The following is a 23463-nucleotide window of genomic DNA, read 5'->3' as shown; positions in this document are numbered from 1 at the left end:
ATACATAATAATGTGTATTGCTTTAGCTTGTAAATTCGGCTAGAAGAGTTTGGTCACCCACTAGAATGCCTCAAAGCAAGGACTGCTGTGGTCTTACCAACGGGGGCCCGATCATTTGGTATGAACAGTTTGTGCAAGTCACCATGCGATGGGATGTTGCACGCTCAAACCCCACTGGTAGTTGAATAACTGCCTGGTAGTATGAATAGAAATGTTATTTGTAAAATGTGTAAAAAGGAAGGAGTCCTAATTTCCCCAGCTTTGTTATGAAAAAAAAAGGACTGGTGTGTCCCCCGCAACAAACACAAAAATGTGCCTACCAGATTTTATTGAGTACCTAAGCAGACCTTGAACAATAACTTGGCTCCCGAAACAGTACTGTTGTTTGGGACAATATAAGAAGATTGTTCTTATATGAGAGTAAGTACCGGGCTCCACGTGGTTGGTAGGAGCTGTCAGTACACGTCTCCCTTTGGTGGGACGTTGCAGGTTCAAAACCCCAGTGGTACGATTGAATAATAACTGGTGAAGGTCTGCCTAACACCAGCTTGCCTTTCAAAAAAAAAAAAAAGTATGAAGAAATGTACACATGAAAAGTGGAAGGTGATGGAAAAAACTGGGGCTTGTTTGTTAGCCCGAAAGTTTCCCACCATGGTGTTTGGGTGTTTGTTTGGGTGTTTGTTTCATCCATTGTAAGAAAGGAAAGGAAAGGGATGTCAGCTCGGCAATTTCTCAAAAAAAATGACATAAAACAAACAATTTCCTATATATCATATGGAAAGTTTGGTGAAAAACTTCTCCGCCAATTTAGGTGAAATAATTTCTAATATGAAATCGTACAGTTGTTTAGGACCATATCATAAGATTGTTCTTATCTTGTATCTCATTTTCAAACATATCCTTGGAGGATGTTACTTAAGAATTGAAAAGCACAAATCTACATCAATTTGTCTAACTACCGCCACTCTTTTAGCTTGAGTATTTTTTAACCCTTTGAAAATCTTTATCAATCGCTTTCTCATCATCTAAAGCCTTTCTTTTACTAAAGAAATTATGTGGATCACAATTGTAGGTTTCATTTATTATCCAGTCACTTGACTAGACGGGATAGTGACAAACGTTAAAAACGGCAAAATCTCGTTTTTCAAACACTCGCGAGAATTTGAAACTTTTTCATAAATCTCGCATTTTTTGTCAAAATCTTGGCAATAAAAAATAAATTAAAAAATATAAAATATATTTTTATAAGAAAATATTAATAAAAATTATTTAAAAATAAAAATACATGATTTTTCATGATAAATAGCTGTTTAAAACATAAATATCGCATTTAAATCATGGTATTTATGTTTTTTCATAAATCTGGTGATATTTAAAAAATCTCACGAGAAATTGCCGTTTTAAACTTTCAGGCAATTTCTTGCGATATTGTCTTGAGATTTTCATAAATCTCACGATACTTGTCACTATGCTAAACGGTCAAGATGGGTTTCCATGGAAGCTCACCCACCGGAAGCTCACCGACCTTTAGCTCTCCAATCAAATGACCGAGTGGTTAATCTACATGGATTGTTTTATTTGAAAACAATCGAACAAAAAAAGTTTTGAATTATGCAATTCAATATATATTGATGAAAACAGTTTCTTTTTTTGTTTTGTTTTTTTAAAAACAGAAGTGATATACATACTTGATTTTATAGGGATCAACTCTTGGAGTGTTTAATTCCAACAAAACGGCTCTAAATTTTTATAAATTTTCAAGGCTCCAAATATCATTTTTTTCATTGAGAAAGCATGATATGGGTGTACCAATTTCTAGTAAATTGATCATACCGAACACACCTATACAGTTGGAATCGTGAAAAAAGCACCTAAAGTCCTGAAAACCCGAGTTAGCATATATATATATATAAAGAGAAAGTAATGGGAAAATGCTCACACCTAATACGTGCTTAGGTGAAACAATCTCTCTCTCTCTCACGTATAATTTGACATAAATGCGTTTACATTATTTATTTGTTATGCATTACATCTTGGATCAAATTTATTTTTGATGATGAAGTTCCCTGCCGAAGCAGGTAATCTCAGGGTGGGGTCACTGATACCCAAGCCCTTATGGAGCTCACCAACAAAAGGCACCCGGTGGGAGTCAAACCTAGTTCAAAATTGACAAGCGTGTTCCTAACAGTGAGGCCAAAGTTAAGTGCACTCGCGGAGTCTCTAGTGGGTAAGGGAGACTTTGAGTTTTTAGTTACACCAATGAGCTCGCGAGTGAGTGAGGTGGTACAACTAGGATAACGATGGTCAGGTTTGTCTCCTACCTACCTGATCCGAGCCAGAACATGACATAAAAATGATGACCCGAATAATATGTGGGTCTACTCTAATGTGACCCGAGTAACATGTGAGTTGGGTTTGAGTTATGATTTTTGTCAAATATCCAACATGACCTGACCTGAACCCAGCATTTTTTTTATGTATTTTGTAAGGAAAAAGTATATCTAAATACTCGTTAAATTATATGAGTTGAGATTTTGGGTGGGTTGGGGTGCACTCTTATTGGTCTGATGCCAAACCTATTGACAGCCCTACATACTCCAAACTGACATGTGGGCAGAGGTGGATATTGGGTCAGATAGCTGACCTGTGATGGGCTTGTTTGGTTATGCATGAGCAGCTGGAAACCGGACAAAACTTAGGCCCGACCGGGCTTACAAGTTGGGTTTGGGTCCAGGTGAAAAAAGATTATAACAGGGCCTAGCCTGACCCGAGCGGGTTGTGTTGTCCATATATACGAACAGCATGGTTTGATCTCAGCCCCCAACCTGAATCTGATAAAACTCGGATCAGGACCCAGCCCATTGTCCTCTAGTGATCATCAGTTTGGGTCGATATGGTTCCATGTCTACCCCAAACTGGTAGGTTCACGAAAAGAAGGAATATGAAATTTGTTTTTTATCTTAAACAATCTTGTCGATTCATCGTTAAAGGTTCTTTAGGGGTTGTTTGATTGCTGCATCCTTATTTTGCTGTAATTTTCGTTCCACCCCTCCTGTTAAAGTTAGAATGGGGATGCGGCGCGGGGGACGTTATTTTAAAAAAAATCGGGGGAGAGGGTCCCCGACTCTCTCTCTCTCTCTCTCTCTCTCTCTCTCTCTCTCTCTCTCTCTCTCTCTCGCACCTAGGCAGCGAGGGGGCAGAGCCGGACCTGTAAAGAGGCCAATGAGGCTTGGGCCTCAGGGCCCCTGGGCCCAAAAAAAAATTAGGGGCCCATTTTTAAGGCCCGAGCTCCCCATAAAAATTTTAGGGGCCCATTTTATTGTTATTTTGATTCTTTAAAAAAAAATTCGGAGGCGCTGCCCCCGAACTCCTACTATTAATAGGGGGCCCATTTTTTCCCTCTGCTTCGGGCCCCATAAAACACAGGTACGGCTCTGCGAGGGGGTGAGGGGTGAGGCTGATGGCGAGGGGTGAGGCTGCATCGGGGGTCATTGGTGAGGTCGGTATTGAGTCTCCCTTTTCTTCATTAGACTCTCTATCTTCCCATTTTCTTATTTTTTCCCTTCTTCGTTCCCCCCCCCCTCTCTCTCTCTCTCTCTCTCTCTCTTCTTCTTTGTTCTTCGTTCTTCATTATTCTTCTTTTTCGTTATTCTTCTTCATTCTTCATTTTTTTAGTTCTTCTTCTTTTTAGGGCTTTGATTTATTTTTTTCATTAATTAAGGTTTTTTCTTCGATTTTCATTAATCAGGGCTTTGAATCAATTTTTTTAAATTAAGGCTTTTTAATTAATTTGATTAGAATTTTTTGTTTGATTTTATATGGTTAGGGTTGTGAATCAAAATTCTTAAATTAGGGGTTTTTATAGTTAATTTGATTAGGGTTTTATTTGATTTGATTAGAGTTTTTTAATTTTCTATAATTAGGGCTTTGAATCAATTTTTTTTAATTAAGGTGTTTTATAATTATTTGATTAGGGTTTTTCTTGAATTTGATTAGGGCTGTTTTTTTTTCTTTGATTAGGGTTTGAATTAGGGGTTTTTTTATTTAATTTTATTGTTAATTTTTTTATACTTTATAGTTTTTTGGTTTATTTTCTTGTATTTTACAGTTTTTTATTTAATGAGGTTTGTTAATTTGATTTTTATAGTTAATTTGATTTTAGGGTTTGATAAACTTTCATAATTAGATATTATTAGATGTAATATGACATTGATTAAAGCATATAAAAAAAATATCAAATCTTAGTTTTTCTCAAATTACTCAAATTTTAAACTTTTTTAGTTTTTAGATCCAATCTGAGATCCATATCCAGGGCTAAAATCTATAATAAACATGTTAAAACACTCATATGGTTGGGGGGATCGAGTCATAAGATCCAAAACGCAGCTATTTGGCCTATTATCTGTGTTTGTTCATGTTGTCCGCACATAGCATAAAACAAACATTGGACACAAGGAGCACAACTTCTTGTACTGTCGAAACAAATGTTGGCCTTAGTACACTTGTTACATAATAGACAGAACATGCATTTTGTCTGTTATGTTTGTTCGTTCTATCCAATCTTAGACGATGCATCAAACAAGCCCTTATTTGTCATAGGATTGGGGGTGGTGTGTGGTGGTGGTGGTGGTGGTGGTGGGGGGGGGGGGGGGGGGGGGGGAGCGGGGTATAGTGGACCCCAAGAGTTATCAATGGAGACCAGTACTAGAACAAGTTGGATTGGCACCCATCCTGGTTGTGGATTCATTTTTCTTGAAATCATACCGGTGGGTATCCTTTGTGGGCTAAGGCACTCATTCAGGGTTTATTATCTAGGAAGGGTGGTTCATTAAGTGACCATTGTTTTTTTATGAGGAACCTCAAAGAGAACCAACCACTTAATGGACCCACCCTATGAGGTAGACTCTTGGTGAGGTCACTGATACCCAAGTCCTTATAGAGCGCACTAGTTAAGGGCACCCACACAGTCGGTGGGAGTCGAACCTGAGACGAAGAGGTCAACACCTTCACCATAATCCCACTGCCACTTAGGCACATTCAAGCAATTAAAAAAAGGAGAGTATATTGGTTAGGGGTGTCAATGAGTCGGGTTTTGGTTCGGACCCAGGTGAAACCAAACCTGATTTGAGATGATGCTACCGGGTCCAGATCCAGGTCTAATCAGACTCACCACAAGAGAAACCATACCCAGATCCTATAAAGATTCCATGAACTAGACTCAGACTATGCTCCATAAAATAATATTTTTTAATCATTTTATATTGAAAATTTATGGATCTTAGTCAAAACTTAGGTTGGGCTCAGGTCTGGTATGAAATTTCACAAACCATACTCGACTCCATATATTAATCGTACCCCTTTGAGTCTGACCCAAATTTTAATCAAACTTTCTTGTTTATCACCAAACTCTAACCCTATAGTAATGTACGGGTGAAATTCGACCCATTGACACCCTAATATTGGTGAAACATGGACATGATAAGGTGTTCTCTTTCTCGACTTGACCCAAAGCAAAAGGCGTTGAATAGGGAAAAAAAAAGGGATAAAGGTTGAGTCTCTATCCACACCAAAAAATTGACAATCATAATTATATTGACACAAAGATTTCAACCTGTAAACGGGTCAGGTTTTAGTCTTTTCTGTAGAATACCACTTCAAAACAAATGAAATGGATCCAATCAATTAATCGGGTCATGATCATGGTTCTGAATATTTTGTAGACCCAATTTTAGTTTGTGAAATTTCAAACCAATACCAGGTTCAACCTGAGTTTTGATCAAGATCTATTGTTTTTCTAGATAAATGTTTGGCCTACCATTGGGGAGAAGCAAATACAATACAGTACTTAGGAGTGGGAACGAGTCACTATCGGATTTATAGGGTCCACTTAGATCTATTTTAATAATTTGTGGGTATTTTAATTATCTAGTTTGTATCTTAGTTTATCACCATGTTTTGGATTTTATTTGATATCAGATCTATCTCAGATCTGTAGTAGGATTAGGGTTTCCAAGGTTTTTCTTTTATCGTTGTAAATACTCATTGTTGAAAGGAGAAAAGGAACAAAGATGAATGGGTTATGAGTAGTTTTTGTTGTTTTTCTTTAATTTTTTGTTATTTTTCATGTTTTCCTAGTTTTCTAGTTTCATAATTGCGCTAGAGTGTCGATTCGTGCGAGGTTCATGAGTGATCCTCCTATCCATTGTATCAATTTGGTATCAGAGATTCGATTGTTCTATTTGATCATCAGTTTATTGTGAATTTTGAGGGAAGATCCTATTAAGAAAAAGGGACAATTCTCCTCCTTGATTCATTCAATATGACGATTCAAGAAAACAATCTTGATAGATTTTGGAAGAACAAGGAAAGACTCATGAAAGAACATCAAGCACATTTTGAAGCGTCTCAAGGTTGATCGACAAGAAATACATAAGGTTCTTGATTAGATGGGGAAAAACATGTGTGAGATTCATAAAATCCTTGATCATATAGAAGATCTCTTTAATCAAACCAAAGCGAAAATGGAGATCATAAGGCAAAATCTTGATAGGGTCAAGAAGCAATCATGTAATATACAAAATTGAGTGTTATCACCTATTATGAGAGGGTTGCCAGTGCACAACCCGAGGAGCGGCACCAAGAGCTAGCACCAATAAGACCCTCATGGCAGACGTTTCTCATGTTGCCAATCAACCACATCAAGGAGCAATCACTTGTTTGGGCACCCCCATATTTCATCTCGAGAAGCCGTTCTGGATCCATATAAGCCCAAGAGACCAGTCTAACAAGGACTAGAGGACACCATTTCCTATTTGAGTTCTTATTTTCTTTATCTTTTATTTTTTAGGGCTCTTTGATAGACTCTATAAATAAGTGTTATTTTTCTTGATTAAGTGAGAATAAAATAAGTGGATTGATTATTTGTTTGTTTAGCATGTTCATGGAACCCTAATCCTAGAGGAAACACCTTTTTCCTTATCTTCTATATCTTTCTCAATAGCAGCCCTGATATCGCTTTTTCAAGGGGTTCTAGATAAATGGAATGAGATATGGAGCTAGTGAGTGGCAATTTTTTGCCGCCTTCTATATGCTATCAAAGCCACTTATCCCCAAAAGGGATCGATATTCTCTATTTGCTATGCTACTGACCTTATTTGACACAGAATCTAGATAGATCGAGAACATATTTTTATCTTTCTTGGCATTTTCTTGCGTCAGAGCTTTCCCAATGGTGGATTTGTAAAAATTGTCCCTCCCTTAGGGTTAGGTTTCTAACAATGAGGGTATCATTCAACCACTGAAAATATAGGAAGGAACAACAGGTAGGATTTTCCAACCCACCGTCAACCACTATGTGGCCCAAGGGAAGGAGTCGACGGTCAGAGAGTCTACTGTTGTCGACCCAGCTCAGGCAGGCGAGCACCCGCCAGCTCGGAATGGCCGATGGGATGATCGTTCGCTGGTGAGAGGTTTCCCTCAAGCCCTAACAAAGCGGGTGAGGGAAGGTGGGGGTTGCTTGTGCCAACAACCCACCAAGCCATTGATGTGTTGGCCGCCAGCTAGTCCCAGTCTGATGACCTTTCGTTGGACAGGGTTTGTTGGTGGGACCCTTTCCCTCCAGCGACTAGCCCCCTGCCACCAGATGATGGGGACATGTGGGAGGTTCGTGTGCCCTAACACGGGTGGGAAACCCATAGTTTCCGTTGTTGAACTTGTTTCCCCTTATCTTGCATGGGGCCGGTTTAGAGGCCCAGTTAAGGCCTAGGACATCCTAATTGATGTTGGTTTCAGGGTCCCGTAACAGGTTTAAACGGGTCTAGGCCCGGTTCATATCCATTTCCAACCTTTTGAAGTTGGGCCTAGTTCGGGTTTTCATCAGGATCAAACCTAAACCTAGTATTTTAGTCTCATTAATGTTAAACCGATCAAAACTTGACTTAATTAAGTTTGAAGGGAACTTTAGCTTGATTTTGGGCCAGGTCAAAACCGGACCCAACCACTTTATAAACTTGGATTGGATAATACCAAACTTATTATCTTTCAAACCCGATCCAAGCTCCATCCTCCCCTATTTCGGATTGAATGACTCACATAGATGAAAGGTATTCATGGTAGCTCTGATGGTACCTGATCTCAACTCCTTATAGGGGTGGCAATCGGGTCGGGTCGGCGGGTCAAAATACCTCAACACGAACACGATCCATTTATTAAACGGGTCGGATGTGGCAAACACGAACACGACCCATTTATTAAACGGGTAACCCAACACGACACGGTTAACCCGTTTAATAAACGGGTCGGGTCGACACGACACGATTACGTGACACGGCGACCTGTTTATTAAACGGATTGACCCGATAATATAGACACGATAACCACACAGGCGCACACCACCACTGAAGAGGAGAGGTCTCGAGCTCTTGGCTGCAGCGGGGTAGGAAGGAGTTAGGTGGGTGACTAAAGTGTAAAGTTAGGAGTTAGGGATAGAAAAGTTTATATATATATATAAACGGGTTGCGGGTTGACGGGTTCATGTAAACGGGTTGACCCACCCGCCTAACCCGTTTATTAAACGGGTCAAACGGGTTGGCGGGTTGGCATACCCCTAACACGAACATGACCCGTTTAATAAACGGGTTAGGTGGGTCGACCCGTTTACGACACGAACCTGTTTAAGCCAAACCCTAACCCGGCTAAGAAGCAGGTTGGCGGGTCGGGTCAGATTTTGCCACCCCTAACTCCTTATATATGTAAGGACCCTGTAACCAAAGGAAGGTGCAACATCCATAACAAATGATGATTAGGTGGATTGGGTTACATATTGTATTTTTATTATTTATTTAGTAAACAACATATTTTAAATTATAAAATTTTTATATTTAGATCTATTTTTTAAAGCTGTAAAAATGAATAACTAATAATACTTTGCCTAAGAAAATTGTAAACACGTCCAAATATTATAAAATCTTCATAGGCGTATCGATGAAACTCTAAAACACTGGAAAAGAAGAGCTGTCCGATCATCATTGGTTTTAGGTGAGAAGATCAGGTGCAATATGATTGTACAAATATTTGTGCATTAAACACCTGATCACCCTTCATCTTGGGACAGGGCCTGTCAGGTGTGGGGGCGGCCGACGACCTGATGGATGGCTATCGGTTGCTTAATGCACAATTTTTGTGCAATCATACTGCATCCAATCCTCGCTCTTGGTTAAAGACGCTGCACCTTCCTTGGATTTCACGGTCCCTTTCTATATACGTATACATGCACACGCATAATCAACTCGCATATACTTCAACAAAAGCATTACATTTAGGAACGGGAATCGAGGACTTTTTGCAGCATGTTCCCAATTAGCCCAAAGGTTTGGCGCTCGTGCCCTAACCAGTTACCCTCCTCTCTCTCTCTCTCTTTTTCCTCAGCTCAAGTAATCCCAGCGTCTCCATTTTGATCACTGTGGTCCGGAGGGTATTCTAGTCTGTTACCTGGTTTCTTGCACGAGGTACTCTCTCTCTCTAGACGCCCTTGTGCTATTGTTGGTGATCGTGGGATTGTACCTTTTTTGGGGAATTTGTGGAATATTTGAGAATCGGCGATCTTTTCATGGGCGGGTGATTCCCGTCTCTTTGTCCCCTTCGCCGGCCATTTTTATTGCCCTCTTTTACGAGGAGGGAAGATTTGCTCAAACAAACAAATGTTCCGTGATTACGCGGTGCGTCGAACAGAAAGATATCTTGTCTTCCTTCCCTTCCTCTTATCTGTTTTCCCCTTGTTTGTTCTTTTACATATTTGTCTCTCTCTCTAACAAGATATTAAAACACTAACTAGTGCTTCTGGCAGAGACTAACGGTGTGTTCTACTAAGCTCATAGACTGCTATTTGTGTTTCTTCTGAAAAAGGATTCCCCAGAATTAAAAACCACTTTCAAGCCATAACCTGTATCTTCTTTGATATGCTGGAATACCATAAGTATATATTAACACTCTTTAGCAAGGGATCTTGGATGTGATTCCTGTTAGCGGAAACTTCAAGCTTGACCGTCAAGGAATTTCACTGTTCTAGCCATAGGATTTGGGAGGCAAAAGATAAAATAACGAGAAAAAACGACAATCCATATCGCAATGACACGTTCAATTTGAAGAAAGTGATTTTCACCATCTTCCTCTGAGAAAGTTAGAGACAAATTAGGATGGCGAAAGACTACAACGACTGCATTCATCTTCATGATACTTTTTTGTTCACCCGCGTATATGTCACACAATTCATTACAATTTGTTCTGATATTATTGTTGCTTTAATTTCTTCCTTTCAAGGTATGGTTATTATTGGAGTATGCTTCTGTCATCCTTTTGTATTCTTTTTTTATTTGATTTTGTTATTTCATTTTCTTATTTTCTATTGTTTTGGAACTAATGCTACAAGTGTTTTGTTGAATTAAAGAAGCAATTGTTAAACATCAACAAGGTCAGTAGCTTCATGGCTGACAGAAGTTGGGTTCATAAGAAAAGGTAATCTTTTTATTCCCACAGGCTAAATATGTGATGGATTTTGGATTGATTGCTAATGTTTATAGTGTTTAATAGGACGAGCGTCGACTACGTGAATGGAGTAAAAGAATTCCTTGAATTTACCATATCTAATAATACAATTACCAAGGGAAAGATCAAATGCCCATGTCTGACCTGTAACAACTGCTTATACCAGACATTGAATGACGTTCTTGATCATCTGATATGTATTGGAATCTCCCCGAATTACACTCATTGGTATCATCATGGAGAAGGGATGTCTTCATCTACATCTGTCATTGGAAGTGCATTGTCTGAACCAAATCAAGATGATACCTGTGAAACATTAGATAGTCATCTACATCAGCGCTCCCAGATGGAAACTTCTACGACAAGTATGAACAATTTTAATGCTGCATGAAACATATTTAAATATGAAGTACTTGTATATTTGTTTTTAACTTTTTTTAAGCTGATGCAATGGTAGGAAGTGGAATGACACGAGGGCCCACCCGAGCTTTAGCTGTAGCAAGACTGCGTGAAGGTGAAAAGATCCGGGTAGAGTTCAATAGATTGGGGCAACCCATAGGTAAAAAGGCTAATGCATTGACTAGCTACTTGGGAACTTTAGCACGAGATGGGAAGGTGGCACCTATCATTTACAATACTTGGAAGAAGATGCCAGAAAAACATAAAAATGAGATGTGGTCTCGAGTTATGGTAATAAAACTCGGCTTTGTTATCTTAGATTTACATCTCTTAATTATAATATCATATGTTACATACAAGATATGAACTTTGAAACTTGTAGGCAAAGTTTGAAATCAATGAAAGTAACAAACGGTGGGTTCTCATGTTCATCTCTACATCTTGGAAAAAATGGAAGTACACCTTAAAAAGGAACTGTTATAAGCTTCACAAGACACTTGATCAACGTTTAGAAAATGTGCCTGATCGAGTTGTTGCAGAACAATGGCCTGTCATCGTGCGATATTGGGATTCTGGATTTGCAAAGGTATACATATGTTCTTGATATTTAAAAGTAACATTATGTTCTTGATACTGAAAAATAACATAAATGAGTTGTAACAGTTGATAATGGAAATATTATATGCATGTTTGTCATGTTTGTCACAATACAGAAACAAAGTGAAATAAATGCAGCAAATTCTGTGCAACAAAGCTTCACTCACACTGCAGGCACTAAGAGCTTCGCACGTGTAGCTGCAGAGCTGGTGAGTGATGTTTTATGTCATTAGTTAAATGTTCCATACTTTTTGTTTATTTGAAAATCAAACCAATGCACTTAAGAATTTTCCTATTTTTATATGAGGATAGGCTGCTGAAAGAGATGATGGAAGACAGCCAAGCCGAGCTGAGGTTTTCATAAAAACTCACAAGAGCACTGGAAAAGCGGGTGAAATAATTGTAAGATTCACTATAACTTTATAATCCAAGATTTTGGCTACTGATTATTTACAAGCTTATATATTAACATAAAAAACTAATTGCAGGCACAATTGAAAAAACTGTTAGATCAACAATTTGAGGAGTCATCAGATAGCACAACTCGTTATGATATATTATCTCAGGTCATGGGAACAGAGCGACATGGGCGTGTGCGCATGCTTGGTTTAGGTGCCTCCTCTTCTATTGTTTATGGCCGACCTCCATCTTTAACGGAGTGTGCACGTGTTATGGCTGAGTCCGCACGAATATCAGCTGAGTGTTCACGATTGGTGGATGAATCTTCTAGAAGAGCTGAAATTGCAGAAGAAAGGAATTTGGTTCTACAACAACAAATGGCAGAAATGAAGCAACAATTGGATGCCCTCACAAATATAGTGATGAAGACCTGTGAAATCAATTCAAATTCTTTAAAGGTAATGCTGCTACTATTTTGTGTAATCTCAAGTGATCCTATATAACATGGTACAAATTTGTTATTTGATTCATTCTTCACAGGTTGTGGATGAGTTTGGTGCTGAAACCAATCCAAATTCTTCAAAGGCAATAATGCTACTATTTTATATATTCAAATATCATGTGATCTTATATAACATGGTACTAATTTGTAATTTGATTCATTCTTTGTAGGCTGCATATGAGTTTGGCACTCAAACCAATCCAAAATCTTCAAAAGTAATATTGATACTATTTTATATATTCAAATATCAAGTGATCCTATATAACATGATATTGAGCTGTTATTTGATTCATTCTTTGCAGGCTGTGGATGAGTTCAGCATTGACGGAGATCAGTCTTGATTTGATACCATTTCAGCATCTCACCTTCTGTTATGAATATTTTGTTGTTGATATGGACATGTATCACTGTAGACAATATAAGAGGTTGTTAGACCAAGATTGCATCTTCTGTTTTGAGATTGCTTGTACAAAGTCTGAGAACAATTTGATTTTCCCCATTAGATATAGGCTATCCTCTTGCTGATGTGCATGCTCTCTTTGATTAATTTGTTAATTAATGCTTCTTGTGACGTGCTGATAGATGAACAGATGGGTAGATTATGTTAAGAAAATGGGCCCTTAGTGTGACGTGCCGATAGATGAAAGTTGTCAGTTAATTTCAGTGATTGCTGTTTGTTCACTTTCACCTGTAGCCTTTTCTATTTCTAGGAACCAGTATCTAAGCATGTTGAACCAAAGGTTAGTGCTTACCATGTGGCTGAGGATCTTACATCTGCTGTTCTAATCTACTGTGGCATGCTTTTGACTGCTTTTTTCAGTTATGCCGGAACCACCCACAGAAATCTTAAAATGGGTTAATGGAGCTGCTAAAGTCCACAGGTTCATTCTACTTGTAAACATTTTGGTGGGTATCGATGCTGTTTTTGGAATCTTTGTTGTAGGAAATGCAGCAGTATGGAATATTTTGTTAATCTTTTCTCTGTTGATATTCTGTGGACTTCAAATTGTGATTATTTTACTCGACAATTTTTTTCACTAGTGGACTCTTTTTTCAATCCATGCATGCAATACATTCCCAAAGATGGGTAATACGTGGATTCTTGATGCCATCAAACCACTTTTTTGTCATTTTTTTGAGAATACATCTATGATTCAGGTAACTGTCCATCTTCCTACATGGCTAGACTTATCTGTCATTCCTTGTAATTATTTTCATCTTACAATTATTCCATCTGTTTAACAAGTGATTTTCTTTTTTCCAACCCACAACATGTCTCTTCTTAGATTTGTAATCATTATACCTTGTGAACTTATGGTATACATAGATTTCAGTTTATACATCAATTCATTTGGATAATTGATGGTTTGATGCATCTATGCTCCTAAAATTGGAACTAGTAAAAATCCTAGTTTCCTCTTTTTTCATTGTGAGTTTCACCTACTTGAATAGGATATTCATGTTTTCTTTTTAGAACATTTATTTTACATCATAATCACCACATTCTATCAACACCAACACTGTTGCTATTGAAGCAATACATCTTATGACCAGAAAATAGGACATGCATCCAAGAATTCAGCCCCTAGAGTATTGTAGGTATGGTAACTCTACAGGCAATTTCTGAGTAGTGTTTTTTTGTTTTTTTTGTTTTGTTTTTTTTGTTTTGTTTTTGGGACCCATTTAAGTCCTTCTGTAGGACAAATGTTTCCTAGATGACTGATCTGTAGAAAATCTCTGGTTTGTGCACCTGGGTAACTGGAAACTGAAAAGAAATCTCAAGTTTACTGGTCCTTTCTCCTACTAGAAGTTGTAGTAGGTTTTGAAAGTTAAGAGTTGCTTATCTAGAAGATGCAGCTAGGAAGAATTCATGTTTAAAATTTCTTGGCAGTCACTGCTGTTGATTCAACATATAAATTACACATTGATGAATATTTACTTGGGTAAGAATCTCTCTCTCTTAAACCGTTTCATGTCCTAAACGTCCTAAATACTTTAAAAAACCCTAGTTACAAGCTACATTTCCATACTGCTGCATTTCCTACAACAAATGTAGCTGCTGTTTAGAGGATCAGAGTATGGCCTGCACTCCCTGTAACCTAGGACAATAAATTAGCAACGTTTAACACCTCACTAGCTTTAACCCATTTTGCCGAAATGCCAGCCTCCCATTGGATTACTTGGGTATGTATATAAGTTGTGATAAACAGCATGTGGTCCAATCTTGAGATCAAAGTCAACAAGAAAATTGATGTATTGAACTCACGTTACCTTTCCATGACTGGTCAATCTACTATTTTAAGGATTTTTTTATGGGGTGGACAGGATAACAAAAGGCCTCTAGTTGCTTGGAGTAATCCCATTAAACCCAGGAACGTGGTAGTCTTGGAATTTGGAAATTGTCATCTCTTAACCAAGCATTGTTTTGTCGATGGTGGTGGCGCCTATTAACTGATGATGGGCTGTGGATCATCTTCATCAAGATTAAGTATAAACTGGTTGGTCCCCCTTCAGACTCGGCCCCCAACCAAGCTTGGAGGACAGAGTCACATATTTGGAGAGGATGAGTCAAAATCTATGAAAATTTTATGCAATGGATCATTTGGGATGTTGCCTCAGGGAGCCTCACCAAAGATGGGAGCTTCACAGTTGCTTCGTGTTATTGTGCCAGCCTAGAGCCGGGGGGCCACTGGTTGCCTAAGGATGCTCTTTGGTGCCGCGGTCCATCTCCAAGAGCCACCTTCTTTGCATGGATCCTATTGGCAGGCAGTATCAACACTCTTGATCAAACCCAAAAATGTGGTATTCAACTGGCAAATATGTGCCTTATGTGCAGAAGTGAATCCAAGGATTCTAAACATGTGTTTTGGTTTTTCAGCTTCTTTCAACAGCTCTTCAATCTGGCATGGCTGAATATTCAAATGAATGTTGATCGTGCATCCTGTTTCAGACAATTGGTGTTAGGGCCAAAGAGGTTCGAAAGTTTGCCTAAGTGGCGTCTAGTATGGAAATGGTGTCTCTTCACGGTTTGGTAGAAGGTTTGGAACAAACTGAATGTAAAAGTTATGTTGCTCAGCAATGTATGCCTACATCCACGGAAAGGAAAAACACTTTTTATTTTTTCTCTTTTCTTCTCTTTCTCTTACACGATTTTGGAGAGACTCCATTAATTTACATCACAAGACAAACTTCCTACTCTGCATTGATTCCTGTTACTATATTTTTTTTAGGATTGCAGTTTCCATAGAGGGTGGGGTGCACCATCCTGGTGTTCCTGCCATATAGTGGAAAGGTCACCTTGAATCACCTGTTGTCTTTCTTGCTGCCCTGCTGACAAATTGTTCATACATTGGTGACAACACTTGCTCTTCCTACTTCTCTTGCTTTTCTCAACTGTTGCTTTTCTTGACTAATTGCTTGATTCACCAAATCACCAGTACCACTTGTCAAATTACCAGGTCCACTTCTGATTCACCAAACCACCAGGATCAACCCTCAAGTCCAACGTGTTCACTGTGTCAATGTCCACCATGTCAGTGTCATCTTCCTTAACATGAAATGCATGGTTGTTTAGAGGATCAGAGTCTGGCATTCTCTCCCTTCACTTGTCCATCCAAGGTGAGCTCTTTACTGTGGCAACTTCTGTATGGCCACACTCAAGCCTATCTTTGATGGAAGCGGATCAGGTCATGCTGAACATGAGCGTTTTTGCTCATGCTGACATCGTGGCCATCCGATTTGCATTTTAAATAGCTCAAAAGTCAACAAAACCACGTGGCATTCATCCAAAATGCAAACAGATGTCAGCATGAGCAAAAACGCTCATGTTCAGCATGACCTGATCCGCTTCCAATCATGCTTTAAATCAATTCAATTTACCAGAATTATTTTATCAACTTTGTGTGATATGAGCCGTTTTTCTTTTATTGCTCTAAAAACACTAATAAACATGAAAAGTACATCATTCAAAGCATGTTTTTCAACTACATCTATAGCATATTTTCAACTAAGTAAATTACATAGAATGCATAATTAAGCAAACACCTATTCATATGCTTTTTTAAGCTGTTTAGGATGGTTTAAGAGATGAGAACGTTTAGGACCTACATGTACGTGTGTGTGCCTGCACGCATATGTGTAGATATGGACATCGGTGTAGGATGCTTCTAGATCAAAACTTTGTTCCTGCCGCAAGATCCAATTTTCTGCTGCAAAACACACACTTAGGGGCCTGTTTGCATGTCATGGAAAAATAAGGGTTTTCCGTGAAAATGCATAGGTGCTTGTGCCATTTCCATGGGCCCCACAATGCAACACAAACATGGGAGCTGCTTTCCTCACCCAAAGCTTCTCCCATTTTACACGCTGGAACCCCCTTTCCATGGATTCAGTTTCCGTGAGGGGGAGGGTCCAATTCATTTTTTGTGGAAGAAGGTGCCGCGTCCGGTGGCAGGTGTGCTGCTGCGGCACCTTCTTTCATGACAAGCAAACGCCCCCTTAAGGACCTCACTTTTCCCCAAACTCTAAATGCAAGCTCTAATTTTCTGCAATTCTTGATATGAAGTCAGCATTTGATCATAATTTTAGCCATATCCATTTTAACTTATGGTAAGCTGAGTTAAAATTTTGATGGAATAACCGTAACACCCTCATAATTCCGAATTGGGTATTCAAGAGACAAGACCCTTTTGTCATCCGGAACCCTTTCCTCCCATGTCCGTTATCCTCACCCTCTTCCTTTTTCCACATTGTCCTCATTGTTTCTACTTTCTACTATTGACGAGCTTGAGTGTCTAAAGGTTGGGCTGAGTCAGAGCTCATAATGAGCGTCGCTGGGTGGAGCTAAGCTTGAGGTGGCTCATTCAAAAAGATTTTTTTTTAAAGAAATGAGGAGTTATTTTTTTTTAAATGATAATAAGATTGGAGTCTCTCTCTCTCTCTCTCTCTCACACACACACACACACACAAAAAAAAAAAAAAAAAAACGAACCTTCACAAGCTAAGCTAAGTTGAGCATTAGGAGTGGACAGCAGGCCGGGTACCCAACTCGAGATGACCCAGCCTGGAATGACTGTTAATCGGGCCTGACTTGGGCCCTGCCCAATTAAAAGAACAATGGGCCCAAGTGTGGCTCAGACTGATAATAATCGAGCCTCCAAACCCGACAATAATCAGGCCAGGCTACTTCGGGTCTGGGTTCAGGTAGGGTCTGTTGGGCACTTTCAGACTCTGAACTAGGCCAGCCCGCCCCGCCCGGCCCGATGTTTACCCCCTTTCGAGCACCCCATGTTCATGCTCGGCCTGTGCTACTACTTCAAGGCTTGACAAGCAGCTAGATCCATTTACGAGTCCAAACGAGCTTTTGTTGAGTCAAATCGTTTGTCTCGTTTCTCCTCATTATGCAAACGGTTAGGATCCTAGCTAAATACATGGAGAGTCGGATCTGATCGAATCAGAAACAACCAAAATATGCAAAACCTCCATCCTAGATCCGATCCGTTTGCTTAATCTCACTTCATCCGAGAAAACAATCAAAGGAAGAGGCAGAGAGCATCAAACATGTCTAAGAAAACAAAAGGGGGCTCATGAAAAGGGCATGTACCCTTCCCATGGATCGTTGGAGCGGGCTCTTGAAGGTACCCTTAAGCCCTAAAAGTGGGACCCTCTTCAAGGTTGCTGCCTCTCTCTGTCTCTCACCTTCCTCCAAAACCCTAATCGTGAGTGCTTAAACCCCCAAAACTTTCTCTTTGTTTCATTTATTTTTCGTTTTTGTAATGGAAAATTTCTTTGGATTTTTTTTTACCATGCAGCCTTTTTGAAAGCTAATTCCCCAGATCCTAATGGATTCTTAAACCCCTAGATGAACAAGAGCCCTAACTGCCTTAAACCCTGAAAAGAAATAACGTCAATATAATATATCCTTTTGATTAATCCTAACATTTTTTTGGCAAACTTCTCTCAATTGGTCCTCAAAATTGAAGCCCCAGTTCTTTTTTTTTTGTCAAATAATACCGGTAATTCCTTAGACCCATTCCCCATATGCACGAGTATCCTAGTTCCTCCACTTGAAAATTCCACAGATAGAAGGCCCATTTTTTACTAAATATCTCTTGTTTGTGTTGTTTAAACTCCCAATTCCTCGGATAGAAATGCACCCTCTGTCTTTCTGAACATAAATTTCTGTGGTGGTTTGCTCAACCTACCTTCCAATTGATGATTTTTTTTTTTTAAATTTCGTTGTGGCTACTCTAGGCACCTTCTCTCAATGCCATATTCTTCAATGGGGATCGAGTCGAAGGAACCGGCAATCCCGTCATCGAAAAGCTTTCCGATCTGCAGAATATCGCTTCCATTCTTGTCTCGAAGCTGGGTGCTTGTGTCAATGCTTGGGTTGTAGAGGCGCCCCTGTTTAATGGACCCTTTGCTATATATAAAGAGTTTATTCCTACTGTTAATTCATGGGGAGAACCGGCATCTTATGTTCCGGACGGATATCCTGCCACAACTTCGTTGCAATTGCTTCTTTCAAATTGTCTTCTAGAGGTAAATACTTGGCTCTTAATCTACTTTCTTTTGTTGTTAGCCTTTCCTTTTCCTTTAATTGATTATGCATCACTGGTTAGTGTTGATTGGTTCAACCAGTGATTGAACTAAGCTTTAATCGTAAGGCTGTCATGGAAATGTGATAGTGCGTATTTCAATTCAATATTGGTTGTCTGGCTTTCTGAATTTCTTGTTATTGAATTCCTAGTGTGAACTAGTTGTTGTTTAGGTGTTTGCAGACCAGTAAATGGGTGGTTTTGCGTATATGTATTGCTGATTGCTATTTCTGATCGGGTTGGAGCTGTCAATGGACCATTCTCGAATTCTAGTGATTCAGAAAGGACTTGGTTTTCATTCTTACGGTGTTTCAAAATGTTATGCGGGAATTTTTATTGCTGATTCTAAACATTGTTTAGTTAGAGCTTTGATGGGCATTAGATGACTGGGAGGCTCTCAGCTGGAAGATAGTTTTCTAATAAATTTGTATTCATTGGTCAGAAAGTTGTAGGATTGGGTTTCTCATTTTGGTATACTAGTTTATTGCAGCTCAAAACATGGTTTTTCATTTTGAATCTTGAGATTTATCACTGAATTTTGAGCACTTTCTCTTCCTTTACACTATTAGGTTCCTGTTTCTACATTATATATTCAGCCACTTGACAACTTCCTTGTCTTGCTCTTTATGCATGATCTGGTTTTTCTCATTCAATTTGCCCTTGAATCATGTTCCCTTTGAAAGGCCAACCAGGTGGTTACATCCCAAGGATCAAGCCCTTCTCCTACCGATCAAAATTCAGGCCCTCCATCTGGAATGTGTCCAAGAACCATTCTCCTCGGATTCAGTAAGGGTGGTGTAGTCCTCAATCAGCTTCTTACGGAACTTGCCTCTTATGAAACACAAGAAATCCAGAATGTTCAGGTCAAAACTCGCATTCTTCCACCCTCAGTGGATGAATTCTTCAAGAGCATTGTAGACTTCCACTACATAGATGTGGGACTGAATCGTGCGGGTGCATACCCAACAAACTGTGTTGTGATCAACAAGATTGGAAACTTTGCAAAGTTGAACAGCAATGTTATCCGGTTTGTAATTCATGGCACTCCCCGTCAATGGAGTGATCATAGCCGACCATGGATATGTGAGGATAAGGACAGATTTGTTCATCTCCTAAGAGATGAAGCCAACTCAATCGATGGTAAATTACAGGTATGTGAAAGGTTGTATTTTTCAGAGCAGCTTCCGAGTCTACAGATGCATTTTGAAATAATTGAATGCGTAAATCTTGGTTGATAGTTTGTATATTGAACGGCTCATACATTTGAGCAAGCTTCTCTGTAGATTACCCATTACATGTGCCAAACATCTTGTGTGCATCTTGAAAACGATGTTTATTCTGTCGTCAGTAAAATTACAGATTGATTGAAAGATTGTATTTTTCAAATCAGCTTCTGAGTCTACAGATTCTTTTTGATGATCTTGGTTGACATTTAGTATCTTGAATCAATTTCTTTGTTATTCAGCCACACTTGTGCCCAAAGTCAGGGTTTGCATCTTCTGAGACCAGCTTCAAATAGAATGAAATGGTCAAAGCAGAGAGGCCACAAATTTTTTTTTCCTTTTCTTGAATCCTGATAGGCAAGCTGAGGATATTGGGATTTAACTCCAGACCCCTTTGCTCAGATGATATAAAATGCTTTTTTTATTAAAACATTGTTACAAATAATAAAAAATATGTACAAATCCCTGTTCAAATCAACATGTCCATCCGTGTCACCAGGAACACTTTGCCAAATGGCGTGTCCCTGTGATAGGCAACACCATTTCTTTCCAAGGGAGAGCTCATTTTCAGCAGTGACCAAAAACAGTGATTTCTAAATAATTATCTAGGAGGTACTTCAAGGAAATAATTATATGTTGCTTACAGGATAATGTATCTAGAGATATTAAATGCAGTGAACATTTTATATTGATTTTTTTTACCATTTTCTCCTTGTGGCTAAAAATATTTATTTGTTCGTTTTCCTTGAAATTTACGGTGGATTATTAGATTTGAAGTTTTAAGTTTCATTCTGCCAACGTGTGAAAAAAAGGTTGACCCATAAATGGAATGTACCATGTATGGAGTATTGTCAAGCTTTTTATGTGGGACTGGGTTGAGATAAAACACTTTGAAAGTAGCTGCCCACCATAATATCATAAAACCCGAACTAATCACGTGGACTTGTGAGCTGCATGATCCTTAGAATCAGTGTGAGGTGCATAATCAAGGAAAACCCTCAACCGAGAACCAGGTCACTTAATGGGCCCACCTCCCTGCGAGGTAAGTTTTCGGGTTGAAGACACAACCACCCATGTGTATCGTGTTGGATCTTGGTACAGATCCAGTGTGGCCAATGGATCATACATGAAACCTATATATTGGATCAAGGTAATAGATTTGAAATATGGATTTAGGTAATTAGATCCAATGATTAAGAGTAGTGGGTTAGGAATCCAATAACCTACTTACGTAGTGGCCATTGAGACATGAACCATTATGATAGTGGTGAACCCCACTTCACGTTGGATTCTCAATATGTTTGAGAATCCAATGAGATGGTTATGGATAGGTAATGGCTACCCAGGGGAGGATAACTACCTCAACCCCTGCCTTAGTAGGTAAGAGAGAGTTCTCGATAATTTTATCAAGAAACTCGTCTGAAGCATGCCGTTAATCTCAATCATTCTCTTCTCCTCTATCTAGCCTTCACTACACACCACGTCTTAAATCCTTTAGTGGTATCAGAGCCAGGTTACAGTATACACGGTGGTTACTGAGGCGGTCGTTTGAGCTCCCTTTGCTGAAAAACCAGGAACAACCGGGAGGTGGTGCAACTTAAGGGTATCGGCTGCAGAAGAGGGGAAGCCTTGCATCAGCATCAAGGTTCTCCAACATCAAGGTCTCCTGCGTGGAGATCGATGCTGAGGCGGCGGCGTTGGGTTCCCCACACTATTGATGGATTGTCAGCCCCTTCTTTGAATTCTTTTGGAGGAGAAGCTCTCGTTGAACGAGAACGACTCGGAGGAGATGGTCTTCTACGACGTGTTGAAGGAGGCTTGCCTGAAGGGGTGGTTCCCAGCAACAGGGGCTCAGTTGTCCGCCTATTCGGTTACACCAGATCGGGCAAAAGACAACAAAAAATTGGGACGTCTCAGTATAGGTCAGCTTTGTCGTCTAGCTTGCACATGAGGATGAGTATGAGCCACACGAACCGCCAGGTGATCGGATCGTCTTCGAGGCACTCTGCGATCTTCTTCAGAAGGGAGCCCTTGTTTGAACACTCTGCGGTGATATCGATGAGAACATGACGATGAACGAGTTGAGGATTGTGGAGGGAGGCCTCTGCAACCTAGTAGTGTTGTCGTCTTACTGAAACCTCGAGCTCTCGAAGCTAAACCAGATGTTGCTTGAGGCGCAGACAAGAGTCTACACGGGGCAGACCCAGATGAGCCGCTCTTGGAGGAACATGTGTTCCTGTGCTTGGTTGAGGAGCAGTAGAGGGAAGCGGTGGAGTCCCCTCCATCGAGCAGTTGCCGAAATTGGTGAAAAAAAATTGAAATGAAAAGGGGAAGAAAGAAAGTTAGGGTCTCTCGAAAAATAGAGAACCCCTTAACATTTTTTTTTGTTTTTCAGCATCACTGCCTACCGCGGTTGCTGACGATGGCCGCCCCACCATCCTAGTTCCTCTCTCTCAGTTTTTCCTCTTTCGTAAAAGAGGGAAACCTTAGAGGCCTCCTCTCTTTTACGACAGAGAGTGGGAAAAAATGGAGAAGAGGAAAAGGGCGACATATGTTGCCTCTTCCTCTTCCCTCTCATATCGGGTTCTCGCCGACCTCTATAGGTAGCCGGTGGAGGACGAGAGACGGAGGACGACGATGCTTTTCGGTTGAGGATGGATATTTTGGGGCTGGACAAGGAGCATGTCAAGGTGTCTACTAAGCATAACACACTCATCATCTGCGGCGAGGCCCTGCAGGATGTCAGGGACGAGGAATCAAGTAGGAGGCATAGCAGAAGATGATGACAGATGTGGTGCTCGCGTGTGGTGCAACAAAAGCGTCGATTGATTTTGGCAGAGCCTCTGGCAAGAGGAGGTATCTAAGGGCACGACGAATGGCTGCAACATAGGGCAAGATGACCCTATGTTCCTCTTGTGTGCATCATTATCGGTAGAGGGCACGACGAGGGGCTGCATTTTGATGCTGGTTTTCGCTGTCGGACAACAACCTCTCCGAAAGTGGTGGAGTCCTCCCCCTTTTTGTGGGGTGGTTACGTCGGAGGCAGAGGGAGTTGAGGATCGAAGATGGTGGAGCCTCTCCCACCAACCGGCGGTTGCCGAATTTCACGGTGAAGGCGGCGGCGAGGTTGAAGGCAATCGCACTCCCTTCGGTTCCTTTATTTTTCTCCTTTCATAAAAGGAGAAAAACCCTCTCTTTTATG

At 39.9% G+C, this 23463-nt stretch overlaps 2 protein-coding genes and 1 long non-coding RNA gene across 3 annotated transcripts; all 3 read left to right on the top strand.

Moving 5' to 3' along the window:
* Positions 1-10353: 10353 nt before the first annotated feature.
* On the top strand, positions 10354-12961 carry LOC149813918 (uncharacterized). Its single transcript, XM_089991227.1, has 10 exons — positions 10354-10512; positions 10588-10907; positions 11000-11232; positions 11324-11527; positions 11655-11747; positions 11851-11940; positions 12027-12395; positions 12478-12522; positions 12610-12654; positions 12742-12961. Exons 1-10 carry the CDS (start codon positions 10481-10483, stop codon positions 12778-12780), a joined length of 1470 nt encoding a protein of 489 aa, XP_089847353.1. The 5' UTR covers positions 10354-10480; the 3' UTR covers positions 12781-12961.
* Positions 12962-15054: 2093 nt separating this feature from the next.
* Positions 15055-15556, top strand: LOC149813917 (uncharacterized). Its single transcript, XR_016428327.1, has 2 exons — positions 15055-15241; positions 15318-15556. It is a non-coding gene; the product is annotated as an uncharacterized LOC149813917 (long non-coding RNA).
* A 2454-nt stretch (positions 15557-18010) lies between these two features.
* On the top strand, positions 18011-20391 carry LOC149813916 (uncharacterized). The gene is made up of 3 exons (XM_089992095.1): positions 18011-18156; positions 18692-18982; positions 19722-20391. Exons 1-3 carry the CDS (start codon positions 18025-18027, stop codon positions 20271-20273), a joined length of 975 nt encoding a protein of 324 aa, XP_089848221.1. The 5' UTR covers positions 18011-18024; the 3' UTR covers positions 20274-20391.
* The last annotated feature ends 3072 nt before the right edge of the window (positions 20392-23463 follow it).

The sequence above is a fragment of the Nuphar pumila genome, chromosome 16 (genome assembly GCF_984573655.1).
Source record: "Nuphar pumila chromosome 16, dmNupPumi1.hap1.1, whole genome shotgun sequence".
In the NCBI taxonomy this organism is placed as follows: domain Eukaryota; kingdom Viridiplantae; phylum Streptophyta; class Magnoliopsida; order Nymphaeales; family Nymphaeaceae; genus Nuphar; species Nuphar pumila.
Note: the sequence above shows the minus strand (reverse complement) of the source record. Positions and strands in the feature narration are given on the sequence as shown.

Excerpts from the sequence above, each read along its gene's own strand:
- LOC149813918 (XM_089991227.1), top strand. The coding sequence starts at position 10,481 with ATGGCTGACAGAAGTTGGGTTCATAAGAAAAG. Across the intron at positions 10,513-10,587 it reads AGTTGGGTTCATAAGAAAAG|GACGAGCGTCGACTACGTGA; the intron begins GTAATCTTTTTA and ends AGTGTTTAATAG. Across the intron at positions 11,233-11,323 it reads AGATGTGGTCTCGAGTTATG|GCAAAGTTTGAAATCAATGA; the intron begins GTAATAAAACTC and ends TGAAACTTGTAG.
- LOC149813916 (XM_089992095.1), top strand. The coding sequence starts at position 18,025 with ATGAAAAGGGCATGTACCCTTCCCATGGATCGTTGGAGCGGGCTCTTG. Across the intron at positions 18,157-18,691 it reads CTTCCTCCAAAACCCTAATC|GCACCTTCTCTCAATGCCAT; the intron begins GTGAGTGCTTAA and ends TGGCTACTCTAG. Across the intron at positions 18,983-19,721 it reads TTTCAAATTGTCTTCTAGAG|GCCAACCAGGTGGTTACATC; the intron begins GTAAATACTTGG and ends TCCCTTTGAAAG.